This window comes from Natrix helvetica (assembly GCF_964273705.1).
Source record: "Natrix helvetica genome assembly, chromosome: 2".
Taxonomy (NCBI): domain Eukaryota; kingdom Metazoa; phylum Chordata; class Lepidosauria; order Squamata; family Natricidae; genus Natrix; species Natrix helvetica.
Window position 1 is genome coordinate 109,702,522 of NC_138552.1, and position 23,629 is coordinate 109,726,150.

The following is a 23,629-nucleotide window of genomic DNA, read 5'->3' on the forward strand; positions in this document are numbered from 1 at the left end:
GGGGGGAGTCGAAAGCGGGATCTGGTTTATCCACCCAGTTTAATCTCTCCATTACCTTCTATTTTATGCAGAAAACAGTGGTGTTTTCTTTTTACGAAACCAGTTATAAAAAAGAAGAGCCGCTAATGTTCGATGCCACACTCCCAGTTGGGGAGATGAGCTTCTGCTCCATTGCGGCTACTTCCAGAATGTGAATGTTATTTCCAGCAGGGGTCCACGGTTCTAGTCCGCAGGAAAAGACGCCGAAAGCGGAAATAGGAGCCACGCCGTTTCAGCAATCTATGCTTGCACCTTCCTGCAGCCTCAAGACTTCCGCATAATTCTGCCAATTCTCTTATTGGACGGTGAACGTTTCAGAGAAGTCAAAGACATGCTTATTCCAGGAGTGCTTTACAATCTGAAGTGTTCTCTTCCGATTCGATATGACATGTTTCTCCATTAAAAGGTGCAGTGTGTATTAAGTATCCTTTCTCGGTCTTTTTATCAGCCAACTGGACTTGGAAAATGATTTGTCCAAAAGAAGTGTTGAGACAGAAAACAAGATATCTGCAGCCAGGGTTAGCATTCCATAACTGTGTTTCTCAACCATGGCAACTTTTAAGATGTGTGTACTTTCAACTCCCAGAATTAGTTATGCTGAAGTTTAGAAACACTAGCATAAGTAATTAATTGGATTGTGCGTTTTTTTCCATTGCGGCATCTACAAAAGATACTGTTGGATCTCAGGTATCTGGAGAGGACATGTGACTCAAGGCAATTCTATGTATTTGGTTCGGTCACAATTACTATTATTCTTTTAAAATGCCATCATTCAACGCAACTATTCCAAATATACCTACAGCCTTGGGACTTTCTGGTGGTAGCCTATGCAAACACTAATTAAATTTGATCACCTAGCTTTTGATGTCAGTTGGACATGAATGAAAGATGCTTGCTGCTCATTTACTTACAATTTCTATGTAGAAAAATACTTGCAGAGAATTATCATGTAGGCCCTATGTCGTGTAGGCCCTATCAAAAACGCATGAGGTGCATGTCTTTTATAAGAAAATATCTTAGATTAAAACATTGTGAAGAGCCCCTGTGACAACTGCTTCTGCAAGTGTCAGCATCAAGTCCCAATGTAAATCAACCGTGTGTCTGGCGTGTTGAATACCACTCTGAAAATTAAGCATTTCTCAGAACAGAAGCTTGGGGTTTACTCAGAAAAGCTCCATAATATCTTTTAATTGCAATCTTTTTACAATCCCATGTGAGGTTGTTGGATAGAGTAACAATGGCTGGGTTCACACATTGTGCTAAGTAATAAAATAATGAATCCAACCATGATGGTCAGTAACCCAATTCATGGGCCAACAAATTGCATGAATGAGCTTGTAAGGTGCTTGTGTGTACTGTGTGACATTCCAAGATACAAAACCATTATTTATGATATAAAAGGAACAGATTTAAAGTGTACTGAGCCTATAGTTTAGATAAATTCAGACAAAATGTGACACTGTCATGTAGGTGCTGTCTGTAATTGCACATTGCAGCACATTTTATTTTCTATTACAAAGCCTTTTAAAGTTTATCAACTGGAAAAATTATCTAGGACAGCCTGGAATCTCTCTATCTTGGGCTAAGCTGGAAGTGTACGTATTGTTTGCACATGTACACTTTTCTATCAAGATCACAGGTCACATTAAAATTTTAATAAAGAAGCTGTTACATCAGCCATATATTTTGCCCAAAGCAAATAAAATACAAGGAAACCTTTATTTTTAACTTTATCAAGATTTGTCTTTTTTCCAGCTGTTTCAGAGGACAAGTCCAGTCAGTTTTTGTATTAAAAGGATCTTGATGGAGGTAGCTGTGTCTGTCCTGACGTTTGCTTGCGCTCATCTTGGTAAACAAACTGAAAATAAAATTAAAATCAAAGGAAGAGTGGGCCAAGGTGATGAGCATTGCAGCCAGGTCTGTGTAACAGATGTGACGCTGCAGCCTCCAGTCACTATATACAGAGTCCATCCAATGTTCCTTTCCACCCAAGTGCAATCTAAGTGCAACTGGCAGCTTATGGAAGATTGCACTTCCTCCTTTCTCCAGTCATATCCTCCATCTGAGAGGACATCATCTGATTAGGAGTGCCAGACGGAGGGGATGGGGATGGGGCCAGAACTGAAACAAGGGTACACGTGTCACTTTAGCTGAATCACTGGATTGATGGCACCAGTCAGGTATTTCACTGCTGCTGAGCCACCTAAGTTTAAGGGGAGAAAGGGAGAGAGAGAGAAACATTTAGTACAGTATACTCTATGCAAGGCCCAGTCCCCTATCTTATGCAGTCACCATGGGTTCCCTCCCTCCAGGATAGAGTAGAAATGGCAGGATTTGATGCTTACCTGCTGGTTTGGTGGTGGTGGTGGAGGTTCACTGCTACGATTTGCCAAGCGGCTGAGGATGTTGCGCTCCGACATCTGGAGACGCACAGCCACCGGAGGGATGCGGGCAATTGTGGCAGGTAGCCGGGTCACATCGGCCTTCATGTCGCTCAACAACTCTTCCAGCTGCTTCAGCACTGGAAGAAATAAAAAGGAAATTCTGGACTCTCTGTAAATGTATTTTCCTTAAGGAAAGGAAGGCAGCTCATTTTGGGAAACATCTCCCCCAGGACCAGAAAGACAACTACAAATCTGAACTGGAGAAAGGCACATTCACTTGACTTCCTAAACACAATTGTTAACAGTACAACGGTGTCTAAACCATAGCTATAGTCAATGGCTGTAGAAAACATGAGACGGAAGGAGTGACTCCAGCCCTATATAAAAATATCCTTACCATGAGATGCAACATTACTATATACACCTTGGCACAACTGCCCTTTCTTTAGAATAAAAATTCAGTAAGTTCAGAATCTCCCTTAACAAGGGAGAAGTGGAGGGTAGAGGGCAGCTAGCACTAGACTGTTAAAAAGTGATGCATACTGGGAGCAGGTTGGCATTGCAGCCAATAGTTGCGTTAGCCAAATCTATACAATTCAAGTAAACTGAACACAGAGAATGTTATGGTATCCATACCCTAAACCTGCGATAGCGAACCTATGGCATGTGTGCCAGAAGTGGCATGCAGAGTCATCTCTCTGGGCACACGAGCCGTTGCCCGTTGCTCTTCTGGGTTCCGGTGTGCCGACCAACTGGTCTTCATGCGCACAGGAGTGCTGCAAATGCACACACCAGGAAGATGATCTTCCGGTTTCCGGCACGTGCATGCGCACTGGCCACCTGGCCTTCCGGTTTCTGGCATGCATGTGCACGCAAAAACCAGCTGGCCGTTGTGCATGCCAACACTGCCCTAAAGCAAGGGAGCTTGGGGGAGGGGGGTAATGTGATTTAAGAAAGCTGCATGCAATTTCCCTGTGACTAGTTGCTTGAAAATTGTCTTTTTTCAATTTTACTGTCAAGCTGCCATGTAATCAATATCTTGTGAAAATGGGTCAGCAAACTACAACATAATGCACAGTTAATCTCAGAATTGAGTTAGTGAATATTTTGTCCTTCTACAGCACCAAAATAAATATTAGAAATAACTTTTGAAGACCAAACTTTCAAAGAGGGTTTATTCTTCAGATGGAAACTTAACTAAAGCTCTGAATTCATATTCAGGCAGGGCAGAGGAATGAATAGAAAAAGGGTCACAAGGTAAACAGATTTGAAGAAGTGAAATTATCTGGGCTGCTGAATAGACAAGTGAATAATAGGATAGTCACAGCAGTAGCAATTTTAAAAAATAACCTGCTGTTATTAGACAATGAAGATGTTGTGCCACCTGGATGTTAAAAAAAAATTGAAATGGCTTTAAAAAAAAAATCCATGAGAATTGATGATCTCCTACACTGTTTTCCAAATAGCTAGCTACTGATCTTTTGATATTTGATCTTGGAGACTTAAAAGTAGACATTAGTTGCCAATAGAAAAATACATTTAAGCACTATGGGTCCTTCCCCTAATCTAAATTGCTACAGATTATATCTGCCTTTTATCTATTTTCTGGATAATGTTTGAAACAAAGCAATGGAAAAACAAAGTGACATTTTGTGTATATTGCTCGCCCCCCCCCCCCCAGGCATCTTAAATTCAATCTAAGGAACATTTTTTGTAAAAGTGGTGGCAAGAACTGTGGTGAATTCTATGGTATTACTATGGCAAAGATCCATGGATTCAATGACATAATCAAAAATATCTATTTGAAAAAAATAGGTCTTATTCTGACGTTCCAACTGTTTAAGCAAGAGCTTCCAGTGCAGTTTAGTAGTTCTCTATCAGGATACATATAGCTACAATATAATAATGTATATATTGTGTCTATTGGCGGGGAAACCTGATTTATAGATGTTAACCCCTAGGTTGAGGAAAAAAACCCCAGATGATGGCTCAAGCAGATAATTAGAAATAGCAATAACTTTGCAAAAATGGCTCAAAATAAAAAATCCACTATGTGAAAATTCCAAGTTGGCTATCACTGACAGAAAGGACGATCCATCCAAATTTTATAGATTTGAACAAAATGCTAAGATATAGAGACTTAATTGATAGACAGGGAAACTTAAAAACAATTGAAGAATTGGCAGAACAGAACATGAAAGTTGACTGGCTAACTTACCTTCAAATCAAAACTAAATACAATAAAGATACTAAATTATATGACATCGAAACAGAACCATACGAATTGGATAAAATTATTCAAAGCCCAGATAGAAAGATGATAGGGAGAATATATAAATTTCTCCTGAAGTATAAAATGGAAGAGGAAATTGTGAAAGAACAAATGATAAAATGGGCGCAGAACTTTGGCTATAATATTAAATTAGACAAATGGGAAAAATTTTGGGGAACAAACTTAAAAATGACATTATCAGTTGCATACAAGGAAAACCAGTACAAAATGTTGTATAGATGGCACCTGGCACCAACTAGGTTAGCTAAAATCTCAACAAATACCTCCTCAAAATGTTGGAAATGCGAATCAATACACGGAACGTATTACCATTTATGGTGGACCTGTGAGGAGGCTAAAAATTTTTGGAAAAAATTGGCTGGAGGCAATAACTGGGGTTAAAATAGAATGGAAACCTGAATTTTTTTTATTAGGAATAATGTCTGCGAAATACAAAAAAGAAATCCAGTATTTAACACTACACATAATTACGGCGGCAAGGATTGCTTTTGCCCAGAAATGGAAAAACAAACTAACTCCAAGTGAAGATGAAATAATAAGAAAGGTTATGGACTGTGCTGAAATGGACAAATTAACTAAAGAAATTCAGGGAAAAGAAGAATCAGAATTCTATCAGATATGGGATAAATGGTATAGGTGGATGGAGGAAAGAAACAAGAATCAATGAAGGAATGTAACAAAACTCGAAAAAAATAGTTATGAGTAAAATAAGAGAGTTAAGAATGGTGAAATCCAAACAAAATACAATAGAAGGGGAAATAATATAAGGTGAGCGGTATCAATTGATAATTGCTATTAGAAAGAACAGGAAGCTCCTGTTTGTATTGCATTGTGTAAATGTGTTGTATGTCTAAGTTTTGTGTGTGTGTATTTTAATGTTTGTTAATAAAATTGAAAAATTGAAAAAAAAGGAAAAAAAAAGAAATAGCAATAACATATTTGCCAATTATCACTCAACCAATAAGCAGAGTATCCCTGCTCCCACAAGGGAAAAAATGAACATTGATGAGGGGCCTGGAGAGATATTGGTTCAAATTGGTAATACTTGTTTATAAACGTGAAAAAATACAGCAATTTATATTTGTAAATAGGAAGGTTTTCAAAGAAGAGTCTGAGAAAAAGAAAGCTGGAGTGCCTGGACCTCTGACAAATCAGCCATCAACAGGTACATACACATAAACAACGTCTACATACCAAAAAATAAACAAAAAAGGGAACAAAAAGACCAACAAACCTCATCAGCAATCAACACCCAGATGAGCAAAGATTAACATCAAGATTAATATTAGACTAACAATCAAGAAGCAAACAATATCCCCATCAAGAAACTGCCAAATAAGCTAACAACAAACAGCCCAACCAAAGAACCACCAAGACCCTTTACACCAGGGGTGTCCAAACTTGGGAACTTTAAGACTTGTGGACTTCAACTCCCAGAATTCCCCAGCCAGCATGGCTGGCTGGGGAATTCTGGGAGTTGAAGTCCACAAGTCTTAAAGTTCCCAAGTTTGGACACCCCTGCTTTACACGAATACTGATAGGGCAAGTATATAAAATGAGAGCAACCTCCACTCCCTTCCAGCACTGATGATGTTAATAGTCTGAGTAATGAAATGTCTGCAAGAACACAAGCTCAGAGAGCACTCACTGAGAGAAAAAAAATCATGCAGAGCTTTCTGTATGCAGAATTTGCTTTAAGCAAAACAATGACTTGCAAACTTTCTAGCTAGTGTTTTGTTTTTTAGAATGAAGAAAAGTGTGTACTTTAGCATTCTGGAAAATTCTGTGACCTAACTTCTGAAGAGTGATCCTTTATTTTTTTTTTCATTTTTGTTTGTTTGTTTCAGTTTTAACTAGAAGAATCTTGCAGGAAGCCGAACACAATAAATTACAATAGTATTTTAAAGTTTATGGTCTTTTGAATTTTCATATTTCTACATAAACATGATCCAAAATGTAATTTCTCCTCCACACAAATCCTAAAACTAGATAAACCAAATTAAACAAATGTCAAAAACATACTTGTTCATTTATTTATTGAAGAAAATGATACAAAGCTACATATTTGTGTGGCAAAAGTACATGAACCTTTGTTTTGGTAACTGGGAGCCCCCCCACCCCCAGGGCAGCAACAGTTGCAACTAAACTTTTCTGATAACTATTGATAAATTCTGCACATCAGCTTGGAAGAAATTTAACTCATTCCTCCTTACTAAAGTTTCAATTTAGGGATGTTGGTGGGCTTCCTCGTATCAACTGTCCGCTTCAGATCCTTCCATAACATTTCTATAGCATGAAGGTCAGGACAGGACTTTGGCCATTCCAAAACATTAATTTTCTTCTGCTTTAACAATTCTTTGGTCATATTACTTGTGTGCATTGGGTTGTCGTCTTGCTGCAGGACCCATTTTCTCCTGAGCTTCAGCTCACAGGCAGAAACACTGGTGTCTTTCTGTAGAACGTACTGGTTCAATTCAGAATGTATAGTTTCATGAATGGCAAGCTGTCCTGATCCAGAAACAGCAAAGGAGGCCCAAACCTTGATACCGCTACCACCAAATTTCGTAGATAGGATAAGTCTATGCAGGAATGCAATGTTGGCCTTTTGCCAAACATAATAATTTTCATTCAACCCCAACATTTCTATTTTGATTTCATCTATCCACAGAACATTCTTCCAATGCCTTCCGACTTATTTATGTTGCAAGCGGTAGACAAGCAGCAATGCTATTTGGGAGTTATTTAGTGGCTTTTTCTTTGTATCTTTGACATGTGCACCGTTGTTATTCAGTTTTCCTGATGGTGGTTTCTTGAACACTAATATTTAGCAATGCAAAAGAGGTCTTTAGTTCCTTAGACTAATTTTGAGACCTCCTGGAGTACTGCATGCCTTGCTCTTGGTGTGACCTTGGTTGGTTGATCACTCCTGGGGAGGGCAACAATGGTGTTTAATTGCCTCAAAGTGTATATCATCTGCCTCTGTCAGTGCATTTGTGGAGTCCACGTGCTTTGGAAATATTTTTGTAACCTTTTCCAGCCTGCTGCTTTTTGAAGATCTTCAGAAATTGTTCAGTCCATGCCACACCTCCACATAATTGTGTTGGAAGATCAGACTTTGACAGTGAATTCAGAATTCTGTTGTTTAAATAAGGCAGGCCTACATTCATATCTGATTGTCATTCCATTGATTGAGACACCTGACCCTAATTTTTCCTTCAAATGAACTAATAATCCTGAAGGTTCACCTGTTTTTGCCCCACACAAATATGTAGCTTTGGATTATTTTCTTCAAAAGTTTAATTGGCTTACCCAATTTTAGAACTTGTATGAAGAACAAATTACATTATACTTATGTAGACATTTTGAAAATTCAAAAGACTTCACAAACTTCCAGAATACTACGTAGCCATCAGAGCTGGATCTCGTTAAGTCTTTAAGAAAGGCTTACTATCCTTCTTAAGAAAGAAAAGAAGCAAGGTTTGGAAAAAGTTTTTTTAGTACAGGCGGTACATTTTATCATTTATTACACACTTCTGAAGGATCCTGAAGAATCTGCAATCCAATAAAGAAACATTATTTATAATTTAGAATTGCTTGTACTTGAGTTAACTATAGTTTCTCTATTTTCATCAGATAGCTATTCAGACCATGATGCTGTCCTCCTCTTTCCCAATCACTATAGAGCAGACTGTGCAAAAGATGTTCTTAATATGTAGCTTAGAAGTATAATTTTTGGAATAGATTAGCCTTATAACCGTATTAGTATATAAGAAAGCATTCACAAGAGTGACATTTTTGAGGCAATGGTTATCACAGAGCTCTTGTCTTTTGGGACAGTCCAATCTTAAACATGTCTTCAATAACTTGCAGGAGTTATTTTCTTTCTTTACAATCTGCACAAGGCTTTAACATAAACCCATGCTTTTATTTTTAAGTAGTGATATGATCTATAGTATCTACGAAAAAAAGCAACACTCCCATGCTCTACACTTTCTTTCTGCTTATAAGAGGCAGAAGAGAAGGATGAATGGAGAATGAAATTTGAGAAAGTTATTCCCCGATTTCTGCTGGTATTATGGGGAATATAAGCATTTTCAATCCTATGGAAAGAACTTCCAACTTCTATTTATTTATTTAATTTATGTATCTGCCCTCTCACCAGAAGATTCTGGGCAGCACACAATAGAATATTAAGGACGGACTTCTTGTTGCCATTTGAAAAAGAAATATTCAAGTTGCCTGAATCCACTACAAAAGCAGTAGATATAGAAAGTCTACACATCCTTGTTACAATGCCAGGTTTCTCTCTCTCTCTCTCTCTTTCTCTCTCTCTCTCTCTCTCACACACACAAAACCATACCAAGATAAATCACTTCAGAATTTTATTCACCTTTAATATAACATATAAGCTGTACAATTCAACTGAAAAACAAATTGAAGTCTTTTTTGGGGGGGGAGGGGGAGGGATTTACAGTAAAAAACTTACAATAATGTGGTTGTAAACTAACAGCTTAAACTAATACTTTGTTGAAGCATGTTTTGATTTTATCACAGCATTCAGGGGCAGGAGCCTATCAACATGGCACATCTTGCCTTGGGACTCTCTGCCTACTCTTCCTTGCAAAAGTGGTCCAAACCTGTCGAGACTATTAGGGCATCTCCTGTACACAGCCCTCTTCAGGTCAACCCCCCCCCCCCGCTCCCCCAGATTTTTAATTGGATTTAGTCCTGGGCTCCGATTGTGCCATTCCAAACCTTTGATCTTCTTTTGGTGAAGCCCTCCTTTTTTGGATTTGGAGGTATTTTGGGTTGTTGTCATGTTGAAAGGTGAAATTGCTCTTCAGCATTTTAGAAGAGGCCTGAAGGTTTTGTGCCAAAATAGACTTATATTTGGAGCCATTCATAATTTCCATCGCCTTCACTAAAGCCCCAGTTCCAACTGAAGAAAAGAAGCCCCAAAGCATAATGCTTCACTGTGGGTATGATGTACTTTGGTGACGCATAGTATTGTTTTTGTGCCAAATATACTTTTTGGAATTATGGCCAAGAAGTTCCACTTTGGCCTCATCAGACCATAACACATTTTCCCACATGCATTTGAGAGACAGGATGTATGTTTTTGCAAAATGTAACTGGGCTTAGATGTTTTTCTTTGTAAGAAAATGCTTCTGTTCCACCATGCTATTCCACAGCCCAGACATATGAAGAATACGGGAAATTGTTGTCACATGTAATACACAACCAGTTTTGGCCAGGAATTCCTGCAGCTCCTTTAATGTTGCTGTAGGCCTCTTGGAAGCCTCTTGGACCAGTTTTCTTCTCGTTTTTTCATCAACTTTGGAGGGACATCCACTTCTTGGTAATGTCATTGTTGTGCCATGTTTTCTCCACTTTTTAATGACTGTCTTCACTGTGTTCCATGGTACATCCAGGGCCTTGGAAATTTTTTTGTACCCTTCTCCTGACTGATACCTTCCAACAATGAGATCCCTTTGATGCTTTGTAAGCTCTTTGCAGCCCATGGGTTTTGCTGTAAGAGGCAAATGTCAGAAAATTCCTACTAAAACTGAATTTTCTATGGGACTGGTCAGTTACTTTAATTAATGACATTTATTTAACATCAGTTTGAATGTAATTGGTGAATTCTGAACACAGGCACATCCCTACTTATAAGAGGGTGTGAACACTTAAAGTGGATATAAAAAGTCCACACACCCCTGTTAAAATGCCAGATTTTTGAGATATACAAAAATCAGACCAATATAAATCACTTCAGATTTTTTCCACCTTTAATATAACATATGAGCTGTAAAATTAAACAAACTTAAATCTTTTAGGGGGGTAAATAACAAAAAACTAGAATAATGTGGCTGCATAATTGTTCACACCCTCTTATAAGTAGGGTTGTGGCTGTGTTCAGAATTAACCAATCCCAGGGATATGATTGTGTTCAAAATTAACCAATTTCATTCAAACTGATATTAAATAGTAATCGGTACACACGCCCATCAATTAAAGTGACTCCGATCAATCCCACATAACATTCAGCTGTTGTAGGAGAGTTGTTTGACATTTACTCAGTTGCCTCTTATAGCGAAAGCCATGGTCTGCAAAGAGCTTACACAGCATAAAAGGGGCCTCACTGTTGAAAGGTATCAGTCAGGAGAAGGGTTTAAACAAATTTCCAAGGCATTGGCTAAACCATGGAAGACAGTGAAGATAGTCATCAACACATGGAGAAAATATGGCACAATAGTGACATTAGTAAAAACTGGATGTTCCTCCAAAATTGATGAAAAAATAAGAAAACTGGTCCAAGAGGCTACTAAGAAGTCACAGCAACATTAAAGGAGCTGCAGGAATCCTTGTCAAGTACTGGTTGTGAACTATATGTGACAACAATCTCCTGTATTCTTTGTATGTCTGGGCTGTGAGGAAGGGTGGCAAGATGGAAACCTTTTCTTACAAACAATAAAAATAAAAATCTAAGCTCAGCTATATTTTGCAAAACCCTACATCATATCTCACAATTTCATGTGAGAAAATGTGTCGTGGTCTGATGAAACCAAAATTGAACTTTTGGGCCATTAATTCCCTAAAGAATTTTGGTGGAAAAATAATCCTGTGCATCATCGAAATACACCATACCCACAAGTGAAGTATGATGGTGGCTTCAGCTAGAACTGGGGCTTTAGTCAAGGTGGAGGAAATTATGAACCGTTCCAAATATCAGCCATTTTTTTGCACAAAACCTTCTGGCCTCTGGTAAAATATTGAAACTTCAAATCAACAAAATATTGGCTTCACTAGAAGATCCAAGTTTTGGAATGGCCCAATCAGAGCCCAGGCCTGAATCCAATTGAAAATCTGTGGGGTGACCTAAAGAGCTTGCAATCTAAGAGACGAGGAGCACTTTTGCAAGGAAGAGTAGGCAAAGATTCCCAAGGCAAGATGTGCCATGCTGATAGGCTGCTACCCCAAAAGACTGGATGTCGCCATAAAATCAAAAGGTGTTTCAATGAAGTATTAGTTTAAGGGTGTGCATCTTTATGCAACCATGTTATTGTAAGTTTTTTTTTATTATTTCCCCCCTAAAAGATTTTAGTTTCTTTTCAAATTGAATTGTAAAGCGTATATATTACAGTAAAGGTGGAAAAATTCTGAAGTGATTCTATTTTTTTTTATATCTCAAAAACCTGGCATTTTAACAGGATACGTAGAGTTTCTATATCCATTGTAAGTTGGAACTTTCTCCATTACCCATTAGCTTCTGGGTCTGTTTTTTTTAAAAAAAACCAATGAATTATCCTAAACTGAGCACTAAAAACTTTCTTGGAAATGTAACCAGGACTTCCTTTATGGCAACTATTTCCTAATTAGAAATGTCACCAAATTTAAAATATTGAGAAAATTAACTTATGCAGGAAATTAACTTATGCAGGAAATAAACATTTACTGGAGAGAAAATGCTCCTCTATAGTTACAAATACTAGGGCAATTTTGCACAAAGGCTAACCTGGCATCCACCTCATCTTCTGCTCTATTTTTGGAATCGAATTGTTTTGTATTTGTAAAACCACCAGTTGTTTGGGGAGCTTTCCTACTCATTTCAAAATGGATTTGTTTTCCTGAATTGAAACAGAGGCCTTCCCCAAGTACTAGCTGCCTTCCTTCCCTTGAAGAAAAGGAAAGGTGCATGGAACAATGTGTGTCAAGGGAGAAAGGGAGGGGGAAGGGCCCAGTGAAACACAATTCAACCTCTAATGTTTCCTCGGTACTCACCTTTATGAAGCACTGCATTGGCTGGTTTATTCCCAGCCATAGATTCCTTGGATAGATGCTGATGGCTCTCAGCTAGGCACTCCACTTCCGCAAAACGGGTATTAAGAGCCATAGAGGGATGAGATGGATCTTCTGACATGTTTAGATATGCAGCTCTCCGTAGTTGCTCTTCAATCACTAGGGCTTGTTCCAGCAGCTGTAAAAAGCAATGTTGGTCCTCAGTTTTTGGTACAAGATCCATATTGCTTATCATTCCTATAATGTTACATTCAGTTTACACTCAGTTTATAATATCTTGTAAGACTTATATACTGTTGTTCTAAGTCAGGGGTCGGCAAACTTAAATACTCAAAAGCCATTTGGACCTGTTTCCCACAAAAAAGAAAACACCGGGAAGGTCCTAACCGGAAGCCCCCTGGTTCCATTCTGGAGCTGACCAGAAGTTCAGTTCCCCCCGCCATAGAGTTTCCTCCTAGCGCGGCGTACTTTTTCCTCTACCTGTCATAACCGAAAGCCCTATCAATTGTGGAGACAACTGGAAAACCCTCTCTTTGCCATAGAGTCTTCTCCTGGCGCACTGTGCTTCTTGCTCCCCCTCCCCCCGGAAGCTCCTCTCAAAATTGTGGTGCCGACCAGCGAGGGAGCCGCAGCAGAGGGAGGAAAGAGCCACATGCAGCTCCAGAGCCGCAGTTTGCTGACCCCTGTTCTAAGTGAACATTCAAAATTCTCTAACAAGATATCATAAAATTTTAATTGCAAGGCCCTGTGGCACAAATGCACAGCTAATTCTTTGTCCTGTTGCCGCAAAGAAAACATGGATAAAAATCCTAAACCTAACCACTAAAATAAGAGTAATAAATACATGTGTATAACTCAACTATTAATACAAAGTCAAAATGTTACAAAAGAATCATTCCTATGACAACTACAACTTGACAGAATATTTTAAGAAGAGTATTGCTTAAAAATTACAATTCTTTATGAGCTGAATTAAGCTTCATCATATTGTCAACAACATTCTTATAACTTGAGACATTCTTCTTTATATATATATATATATATAAAACCCTGACTTAACTTCATGTCAAATCAGAGAAATTTCCGTTTTTATATGGCAAATTTTAAGGGGCAAAAAGGGATGCCTTAAATCAAGTCAGAGGGCATTCATTTTGCCTTTAAAGCCCACCCTTACCCTTCAAACAAAAAAGGGAACAATACTTTCAACTCATCCACCCATCTATCCTGTTCTTAAGCCCCCCACCCCAAATCTAAAAAAGGAAAAAAAGCTGACTTGTTTTTGAAGAAAAATCTAACCTGTTCATTTGCCACATTTAAAAAGAAACTGTATCCTAAGAAGGATGCTCACCTTAAACCTCCTCGCCAAGAACTTATTCTTTATTTCTAGAAAGTTACCCCTGTTCATTTCACCCTTGAAAGGCTCATTGAGGATGGCGTAACGGGAATCGTTCTGGATATCTTGCCATCGAGCATAACCATGACTGTAATTGGAAAAGCTCAGGAAAAAAATAACCTGGAAAGTGTGGTAAATCAGTAACAATTACAATTTATTTGAATTAGTGAGTAGTGATATTCAAGCTCAATTTAGGGATTATAGTAGGTTTCCAATTTATTTACAGGGAAGACTTTCAGGTAAAATCCTTTCTTTGGACACTCTCTGTCAGGTTTCCTCATATTATTACTTCATCTGCCAAGCCACTGCTGAAAAATTTGGTACAGCAGACCTCCTTGCAAAGAGAGATCTATTTGATCCCAATAAGTAATAGGATACGCTGGACCACAGGACAGAGTACAGCTCCAAAAGTTGGTGAGAACAACAGTAAATGTAAAAGGAAGTAAAGCAGGAAATCAGAAAATCTACCAGAAGCAAACAAGCATTTCTATTAAAGAAAGCATTTAAATATAATACAAATGTATAGACTGCAGTGTGCAGAATCTATTCTTGTTTAGTGATATGAATGCAAATACCAGACTCGTTTTAAACTCAAGAACCATACTGTTTTGCTATAGCTAAGTCAAATTCTCAATCAAATCTATCATGGCTCCTAGAGAAAGGATATCCTAAAGGTGCTTTTTCAAGCGGCAACCAGACTCTCCCCGCCCCTTTGAAGACGTTTCATTTTTCATCCAAGAAGCTTCTTCAGCTTGTTCAAGAAGCTTCTTGGATGAGAAGCGAAACGCCTTCAAAGAAAAACCAGAAAGTCCAGCTGCCCCTTGAAAAAGCACCTTTGGGACAGCCATGACTTGGATGACTGAGAATCTCCATAGACATAGGGGAAGGATACTTTATAATTCCTGCCAAGAGCCAGTAGTCATGGCGCCGGTGCCAGATCTCGTATGTCTTCTTGGTAACAGTAGCTGCTCGCTCTTCGTTTTGCCACAAGGAATGCAACTCTGCAAGGAGGTAAAGAGACAAAAGTGTTTGCAATTGAGTAGAAAAAAGCTCCCAGAAAACATCTATCCTCATCATCAGTTCAGTACCAGTGAAGCCGCCATCTGCAATGTTGAACATGAACCGTTGTTTTATGGCTTTCTTGTGCCGATCGTCAGCAGGATCTTTAAGTGTTTCCCCATTTTGCAGCATGACAATATCTTTCTTCTCATCTTTTTTCTCTTCTGAAAAGAGAACGAATAATTAGGCCACAGTTACCAATGAGTTCATCTTAATATTCCAAACATACCCTAGCCTCTGCCTAGAAAACCTATTTTATTGGGTGGATTAAATATACAATAAATAGCACCCTTGCCTTTCTCATCGAGATTAATTGTGGGAGGTTCAGCAGGTGGCTCCACAGGTGGCTTTTCTTCCACTTTCTCCATGTCAGCTATAGAGAAAAACGTTTGTATAAATGGGCGTCTTGGGTGCTTTTCACAAAAACTGCACACTCTCAATCCAGGTTAAACCCTGGTAGCATTAGGAGCTTCCATTTACACCAAGAACTCCCATGCTGTACAATTTCATTCATCTGTGGAATAGGACACATAGGAACTACAGCCATACCTTTACTTTCTGTTTCCATTGGCTCCTCTTTCACTTCCAGGTCATCTGGTTTCTTCTCTTCAGCTTCTACAGTATTTACAGGAGATTTTACCTCTTGTGAGTTGGTTTCTGTTGAAGGAGGGGCCTGCTATGTGGGGGAAGAGTAAGCAGAATATTTAGGCAACAAGAGTGTTAAGAAAGTAAAACCAGTCCCAGCATGTCTAGTAAAAGCAGAGAGTTGTCTTAAAATTAATTGCATACAATAAAGAATGGCTGTGTATTTTTCTATTTTAATAGGGTTTGGGGAAACTGTGGATTCAAAGCCAAAAATTACTTCTGAGCATGCAGGGACACTTATAGAAGTCCTCTTCCTAAATCAAACATCTGGCAGACACTCACCTCAACTGGAACTTCATTTTCAACAGAAGCAGCAACTGCAGGACTGATCTCCTTCTCTGGTTCTATGGGCTCCACTTGATCCTTGGTAGTGTTTCCATCTTCTACTTTCACTCCCTCTTCTATAATCAGCACAAGCAAAGAAACTTTTCAGAAGTTTTTTCCTCTCTCTCATAAGAGACTGATGTTTCTCCATACCTGACCTCTATACTCACCCAACCCTACCCTGAAGAAATTTTATTCTGATATAAATATTCTATCCGAGTGTTCTCTTGTGCCTTTGAGGGCAGTTCAATACTTGAAGAAGCCCTCCTAAGATAAGAGTGTTTTATTTACGTCCAGCCCCAAGCTCTCTGCCACAGTTCTGGCAGGAGGAGCAGAAATTGAAAGCTGGACTGCTCTTTCTTGAAGATATTAACTCAAGGCTCTCACCTACAGAAGGAACAGGTGCAGGAGTATTAGGCTGAGTATCTCCTGGAGTAGAAGGAGTTGGGGTTTTGGGGGAAGGTGAACTTGGTTGCAAAAGCTTTTTGTTCTCCTCTATCTCTGCAAGTTCTGGCATACTCCAGCGTCCATTCACATGTTCAAATTCTTGTACCTTAGGTGGAAAAAATAAGAAAATACATTACTCTTTTCAAAATCAAAACAAATGAAGAATGTCAGCATCTATGTTCCTGAACTTCAATGAGTAGAGGCAAAAAGATACACTAATCAGTATATCATATATGCATGAAGGATTAGGCGGCCTTTTAAAATATTTCCTTGTAATCTGTAGCATAGATGGATACTGCATTTTAGAGCTCACCTTCTTGCGTATGAGAGACATGACCCCTATTCGTGTAAGAACATGTTGTCGGGACAAGCCCTCACGTGGGACTCCGTCGGCAAATGTTTCTGCACCATCTGCTCCTGGTTCACACAAGTGACGCATGAAGAGGGAGACATAGGCCCTGCCAAATGCAAAGGGGGAGAAACCTTTATAGTAATAATAATCACTCTGCAACAGCCCCACTCCTAAATCAGGATTATTTGCCTGGAACAGCCAAAGAAATTAACATGGAAGAGCTTGAGCAGCAGGCACCATTATTCTGCCTACATCAACTTGGCTCTTATGTATGCTCATTAGGAAGTACTTGCCAAATTCTAATATTGCTCTTCCTTATCTCCATGGCATTCATTGGGTTTCCCTTCTCCTGAGCTTTTAAAAGAGATTTATCTATTATTGTACCACAAACTCACTTGAACTCTTTTTCTGATTTGCCACGGAGATCTCGGACCAGCCACTGGGTAGTAAAGGCATCCTGAGGTGGCATCCCGTAGCGCATGATGGCATTAAGGAAGGCCTTCCGCTGTCGAGCATTAAAGCCCAATACCTGTTACAGTAAATAGATTCAAGGAAAAAGATTTAGGTTTAATGGTAACATGTTTGTATGTTCAAGTATCCCATGTAGGACTGTATTAGTATTCTTAGAACACATTAGTACCTTCCTTTTTCATAACGTTCTCATAATGATATACATTACCTCTATGTTTCCTCCCACGCGGGCAAGGAGTGGGGGCAATGGCTTGTCTTTGTCATTCCTTAGGCCTTTGCGACTAGGTCGCCGTGCAGCTGACAAAATGAAAGGATGGGTCAGTTAACAGCACAATTTAAACCACAGGACTAGAGTATGATATATTGTTATTGAAGACAGGAAGCATATGAAGAATCTTTGTCTTATTTAATACTTTAGTTCAATAAATACTCTGCTTTTCTTCCAAAAAAGGGACTGTGCAAGCCTATTCACCTGCCCATCTTTTTTAATCTTCACCCTCAGATATTTTAGGTCAAAGTATAGCAAATGACCTAATGAGCTTCAGCACTGAGAAACTGAATATTCCTAATCTCCCCAAACATCTAGATTGTTGCTGGGATTTTAACAATTATACTGTTTTCTCAAATTGAAAGAAAGCAGTGCCTGAAATCTGCATCAAAATTTACCTTCCGACCTCTCATCAAAGTCTTCATCACCTTCCTCAGAGGCAACAGAATAGTCAGACTGATTATCTGATTGGTCATCCTGCCAGTCTGGGAAAAACAAAAAGGCTGTGAAAATTCTCTGAAAAAGACTACCTTCAAACCATAATATTCACTCTCACTTGTTCGTCACACACCTCTATCTTCTTGTGAGCCATCGTTGTAGTTGACTTGTTTACGAATGCGCTTGCCCTTGCCTAGATTCCTGGCCAAGTCTTCTTGCTGCTGCTCATAATGATGGCGAAGCAGTTTTTCCCAATAGTCTGGATCCACCGATTCTTCTTGCTTGATAATCTCACGTTCAACCTCTTCTTCCTCCTACCACAACATCAGAAGGTAACAATAGTTCATTATTATCGTTTATAAGAGAAGCAAGTCTCCCTGTTTTCAGTGTTTCCTAGTAAAGGGGTTTTTAATTGCCAACTTCATGTGAACCTTTTATCAAGAACAGGGTTTTTTTGGGGGGGGGGGAGGGGAATCATCTAGCAAGAGCCAATCAATTTACTTACCCCCATTTCTTCTTCACGCACCACATATTGAGCTACTTTGAAGGAACTCAGGTACTCATTCATACCCTGAATTTCTGCATCCTCTATCTCATCCTGGTTCCTATCCAGAAGTCGTTCAATTGCCTTCTCATCATAATGGATGACACTGCTGTCCTCACCTTCCTTATTATCCCCTGGAAGACGAATCATTTAGTAGATGAAAAGGAACAAAACAAAACAAAAGGAATCATTTAATAGATGAAAAGGAACAAAACAAAAAGCAAATAAAGGAAAGTAAATTACTCACTTTGTGTTACGCTGCACAGATTCTTGCCACCCTCGGTAGCTTCATCTTTGAAAAGCTCTTCAGTTCCAAACTTAAGAATGTCATCCAGTTCTTGTTTGGACATAGAACCAGTCTTGGAGCCCAATCCTGGTCTTACTACGAGATGTGTTAGCATCATTTTCTTCTTGGCCACTTGTGTGATTCGCTCTTCTACAGAGGCTCGTGTAACAAAGCGATAAATCATCACTTTCTTGTTTTGGCCAATTCGGTGAGCACGACTAAAAGCCTGACAGGAAAAAAAAAATGTAGATGAAAATAGGCTTTCAGATATTCATTAAATCAGCTTGTATTCTCACAAACCATGTTTTTTACCCATTTCATCCAGCATTCTCCCCAAATGCATTGTTTTCCAAGGTTCAATCTTGGAAATTTTTGTTTTTCTACTCAAATTCACCTGGATGTCATTGTGTGGATTCCAGTCAGAGTCATAGATTATTACTGTGTCTGCAGTGGCAAGGTTAATACCAAGGCCTCCAGCTCTGGTGGAAAGTAAAAAGCAAAACTGTGGGGCACCAGGAGCTAGAAAAGAGAAATGAGAGTTCATCAGTTGTCAATAATTTGGAATATCCATTTAACCTTCAAAGCTTGTCTAACCAGTCCCAGATTAACTTTAGAGATATTAGTTAGTAGAGGGGAAGAAGATGTAGAGTCACAGCTCCTGCTAAGGTAAGTAAATTTGTTGGCTGTACTCATCATATTCATACCATTGAAACGATCAATAGCTTCCTGACGCATATTTCCTGTGATCCCACCATCAATTCTCTCATATTTATACCCTTCATGTTCCAGAAAATCTTCCAATAGATCCAACATCTTAGTCATCTATAAAATACAAAGAAATAAATGGAATCAGTAGAAAACATTATGCTAATCCATAATCAAGTGTACAGCTTCTGTGACATGTAACTACTCCTAATCAAGAGGAAAATACTGTTCCTTTCAGTTACCTGGGAGAATATCAGCACCCTGTGGCCCCCTTCCTTGAGATTCTTCAACATTTTCTGAAGCAGAAGTAGCTTCCCAGAAGCTCGGATTAGGGCACTACCATCATACATCCCATTAGGCATCTTTGGTGCTTCCTGTGTGTGCGAGAGAGAGCGCATGAAAGAGAGGTTAAAAGCTCAAGTTTCTTTGGCTTTGGTCAAGTTTGCTACAAATATCCTACAATTAAATTTAGCGCCTATTATTTCAATGCCATTTTTTATTGCTTATCTCGCTCAAGTAATCCTTTTTACTTTATTGTCTTGACTACTTTTACCCAAAGAAAAGACTTTCAATTGCTGTATCCAAGAACAAGTATATCAATTTAAAAATGTAAAATGTTGAGCCAATTCATATTGTAAAATCTTAGCAGTCCATTTGGAGAGAAGAGTTTGATTAAATCCAAGTCAACACAGCTGACAAACATTGGGTCAGTTATTAAATATGTAGACGGTTTAAATTCAAATTTGAGGTGCTTGTCAAAACAGTTTTTCTCTTGTACCTGAAAAAAGTGATTGGCTACGGTACCTACAGTCAAGAACCTCCATATCCAAACAACCGATAAAAAATAATAGAAGTTGATAGGCTTTTTAATCAAGACCCTGAAGGAGCCAGAACATACCATGGCAGCCACAGGGAAGAGATATGGATGGTTGCAGCATTTCTTCAAATCCATAACAACATTGAGCAGAGATACTTGGTTGCCACCACCCCGTGCATTCAGTGCCTCAAAATTTCTTGTTAGAATGTATTTGTAGTACTTCCTGTAAAATGTTAATGTTCACATTATTAGTTATTCACATGACTTTCCTTAAAATCAAGCAACTACCTTAGGAGTACCTTTTACAATAAATTTACCTCTACCTCCCATTCTCCACCCCTTAAATGTAGTAAGAGGAAATAGATTGGCAATAAGAAACGGGGGGGGGGGGGGGAATTTTAAATAAACATCCTAAGACAAAGCAGGTGGATGTTTATTAGGATACTTAACCATTATTATTTAAGTTTTAAAAAAAAGTAAAAGAGAAGCTAACTATTCTGTGACACTCACTTTTGCATAGGGCTTAGTTCCACTCTCACAATAAGTTCTGTCTTTGAAGGCATGTTCTTGAATACATCAGCTTTCAGACGTCTTAGCATGTGCGGCCCTAACATATCATGAAGCTTTTTGATCTGATCCTCCTTGGCAATGTCTGCAAACTCTTCCAGGAAGCCTTCCAAGTTACTATAAAGGAATTCAAAAATAAATATGGAAACCTCAAGCTAAGAGGAAAATAAGCCACCTTGAGTCATCTCAGTGAGATTAGTGGCACAGGTGTAAACAAACAAGCAAACAGGGTGCACTGCAGGACTTACTGAAATCTTTCTGGTGTCAAGAAGTTAAGGAGGTGAAACAGTTCCTCCAGGTTATTTTGAAGAGGGGTTCCTGTGAGCAGCAGCTTGTGCTGAAGAGAATAGCCATTCAGGACTCGGAAAAACTGAAGGGTGCATACCAAAGGAAAAGAGCTATTAAGCACAATTTCATAAATTACAACACATTTTAAAATATGCATAACTGTGATCCAAAAAATAAACAACATTTCTGTTCACCAAGAAATGTTTCAGCAAACATCTAAACTGACAACAGTGAAGTAACATTTTAAGGAATCAGTTCCAATCTGAGTCTCACAAAACTGTTCCTAATTTTTTTAAAATGATAATTACTATAAATATTTATCTTGCAAAGTATTTATAATAGTACATAAAACTAAAGGAATTCAAAGAATATACTGATCTTTTACAAATAAGCTGCATCAAAAATTGGCATATGTGTGCATATATACAGCACAAGACGACTGCAGCTGACAAGAGTCCCTTGAAAAACCTGTTTAAATGACCATTTAGGAAGAAATGAGAGAATTCCCATTCTAAGAAAGTTCTTGTAATTTTGGATAAATCGTAAGAATTACAGGAGAAATAGAAATGAAGCAATGTATCCCTACCTTGGACTGATTATTCTTCAGTCGATGTGCTTCATCCACTATAAGGCAAGCCCAATCAATAGAGCCCAGAATAGCCATATCAATAGTGATCAACTCATAAGAAGTAAGCAATACATGGAATTTCACGGATGCCTCTTTCTGTAAGGATCAGAAAGTATTGATTGGTTTTAAAAAATAGAAATGCCAGGTACAGACTCACAAGGTACCAAGTTGTCACTACTCAACATTAGTAGACATTCTAAGTTGCTAGAGAAGAAGAAATATTTTCAGACAAAAAGTTAAATTAGTTGCCAAAATACCTTCATCCTGGAAGCCTTTTTTCCTCCACGTATAGCATTGTCTTCAAAGGAAAATTCATTCTCACGGATGATGGCCCGGCTGTCTTTATCCCCAACGTAAGTCACAACATACATATCAGGTGCCCACATTTCAAATTCTCTCTCCCAGTTGATGATGGTGGACAATGGAGCACTCACCAAGAAAGGTCCTTTGGAATGGCCCTACAGTCAGATAAACTCTTGATATAAACGCGACAGGAAACAATTTTTTTAGAATGCTGTTTATGAATTATACATGGAATGCTGCAACCCTACCTCTTTGTAAAGAGAATACAAAAACACTGCAGTCTGCACAGTTTTCCCTAGACCCATTTCATCAGCCAGAATGGTATCTGTGCCTTGAGCCCAAGAGAAACGCAGCCAGTTCAGGCCTTCCAGTTGATAAGGATGAAGAGTTCCTCCAGTTACATCTAAATAATCTGGTTGTCTATCATATTTCACTGTGGGCTGTAGAGAAGAGAAAATGAAAATGTTTAGTGTCTCAGCTTAAACTCAGTACCACAAGCTTGTTTTTTTTTTTTTTAAATTTGCCACCATAAACAGCTACAGAACTTGAGGGAGACTTAATAGAATTTAATACCTTTTTTAAAATATCCAATTTATCTTTTTAAAAAACTTGTGCAGTAGAACTAAAGCAAATGTCTTTGGAGATTCTCAGTCATCATGGTTGTTCCAAAGGTACTTTTTTCATGAGGCAACTGGACTTTCTGGTTTTTCTTTGAAGACATTTTGCTTCTCATCCAAGAAGCTTCTTTGGCTCTGATTGGAGTTCCATTCTCCACCATCCAGTCAGAACTGAAGAAGTTTCTTGGATGAGTAGCGAAACATCTTCAAAGAAAAACCAGAAAGTCCAGTTGCCTCTTGAAAAAAGTACCTTTAGAAATAAAACACTAACAATGATTCCTTAAGAATTAAATTATTTAAAATAATTAAAACTACCTGTAGTACTTAATTCGGTTGGTTGTACAATGTTGCTCTAAGAGTGGGTGCAACTTTCAAGTTTATTACAAATAACAAAAGAAAATTGAGGGGGGAAGATGGTGTGATAATTATTTTACTTCTAACCAAGTGAAAATGGCATTTACTGAATTACAGAATAAGAGTTGAAAGGGACTTGGAGGTCTTCTAGTCCAACCTGCTGCCCAAGGCAGAAGTCCTTATAGCATCCCAGGCAAATGGTTGCACGATCTTTTCTTAAAAACCTCCAGTGATGGGGTACCTACAACTCTGAGCGGCAGCCTGTTCCCTTGATTAATTGTTCAGTCAAGAAATTCCTCCTTAGTTCCAGGTTGACTCTCTCTCTAAGGAACTCAACCCATTGTTTCTTGTCCTGCCCTCAGGTACTATGGAGAATAAATTGAACTCCTCTTCCCTAAAACAGGCTTTCAAGTATTAAAAGACTGCTATCATGTCACCTCCACCCCTTCTCTCTGTTAGACTAGATCAGTGTTTCTCAAACTTGGCGACTTGAAGTCCTGTGGACTTCAACTCCCAGAATTCCCCAGCCAGCATAGCTGGCTGGGGAATTCTGGGAGTTGAAGTCCACAGGACTTCAAGTCGCCAAGTTTGAGAAACACTGGACTAG

General features: G+C 38.7%; 1 protein-coding gene across 2 annotated transcripts in view; it reads right to left on the reverse strand.

The window, feature by feature from the left end:
* Positions 1–1,739: 1,739 nt before the first annotated feature.
* The window catches only part of CHD4 (chromodomain helicase DNA binding protein 4), a 32,258-nt gene continuing 10,368 nt past the window's right edge, over positions 1,740–23,629 (reverse strand). The window contains exons 15-40 of one of the 2 annotated variants that reach the window (XM_081941506.1): positions 22,300–22,491; positions 22,006–22,206; positions 21,707–21,844; positions 21,081–21,202; positions 20,776–20,949; positions 20,347–20,488; positions 19,691–19,822; positions 19,448–19,565; positions 19,138–19,262; positions 18,705–18,969; positions 18,419–18,591; positions 18,047–18,227; positions 17,874–17,960; positions 17,416–17,504; positions 17,132–17,265; positions 16,698–16,842; positions 16,325–16,490; positions 15,896–16,014; positions 15,518–15,644; positions 15,264–15,341; positions 14,998–15,132; positions 14,802–14,910; positions 13,865–13,997; positions 12,499–12,694; positions 2,385–2,560; positions 1,740–2,242 (exon numbers count right to left, since the gene is read on the reverse strand). In XM_081941506.1, the coding sequence (XP_081797632.1) occupies positions 2,225–2,242; positions 2,385–2,560; positions 12,499–12,694; positions 13,865–13,997; positions 14,802–14,910; positions 14,998–15,132; positions 15,264–15,341; positions 15,518–15,644; positions 15,896–16,014; positions 16,325–16,490; positions 16,698–16,842; positions 17,132–17,265; positions 17,416–17,504; positions 17,874–17,960; positions 18,047–18,227; positions 18,419–18,591; positions 18,705–18,969; positions 19,138–19,262; positions 19,448–19,565; positions 19,691–19,822; positions 20,347–20,488; positions 20,776–20,949; positions 21,081–21,202; positions 21,707–21,844; positions 22,006–22,206; positions 22,300–22,491 (3,675 nt within the window). In that variant the 3' untranslated portion in view covers positions 1,740–2,224. Of the gene's footprint in view, positions 2,243–2,384; positions 2,561–9,081; positions 10,247–12,498; positions 12,695–13,864; positions 13,998–14,801; positions 14,911–14,997; positions 15,133–15,263; positions 15,342–15,517; positions 15,645–15,895; positions 16,015–16,324; positions 16,491–16,697; positions 16,843–17,131; positions 17,266–17,415; positions 17,505–17,873; positions 17,961–18,046; positions 18,228–18,418; positions 18,592–18,704; positions 18,970–19,137; positions 19,263–19,447; positions 19,566–19,690; positions 19,823–20,346; positions 20,489–20,775; positions 20,950–21,080; positions 21,203–21,706; positions 21,845–22,005; positions 22,207–22,299; positions 22,492–23,629 lie in introns of those variants that run through there. The other variant, XM_081941505.1, reaches the window with a different exon arrangement.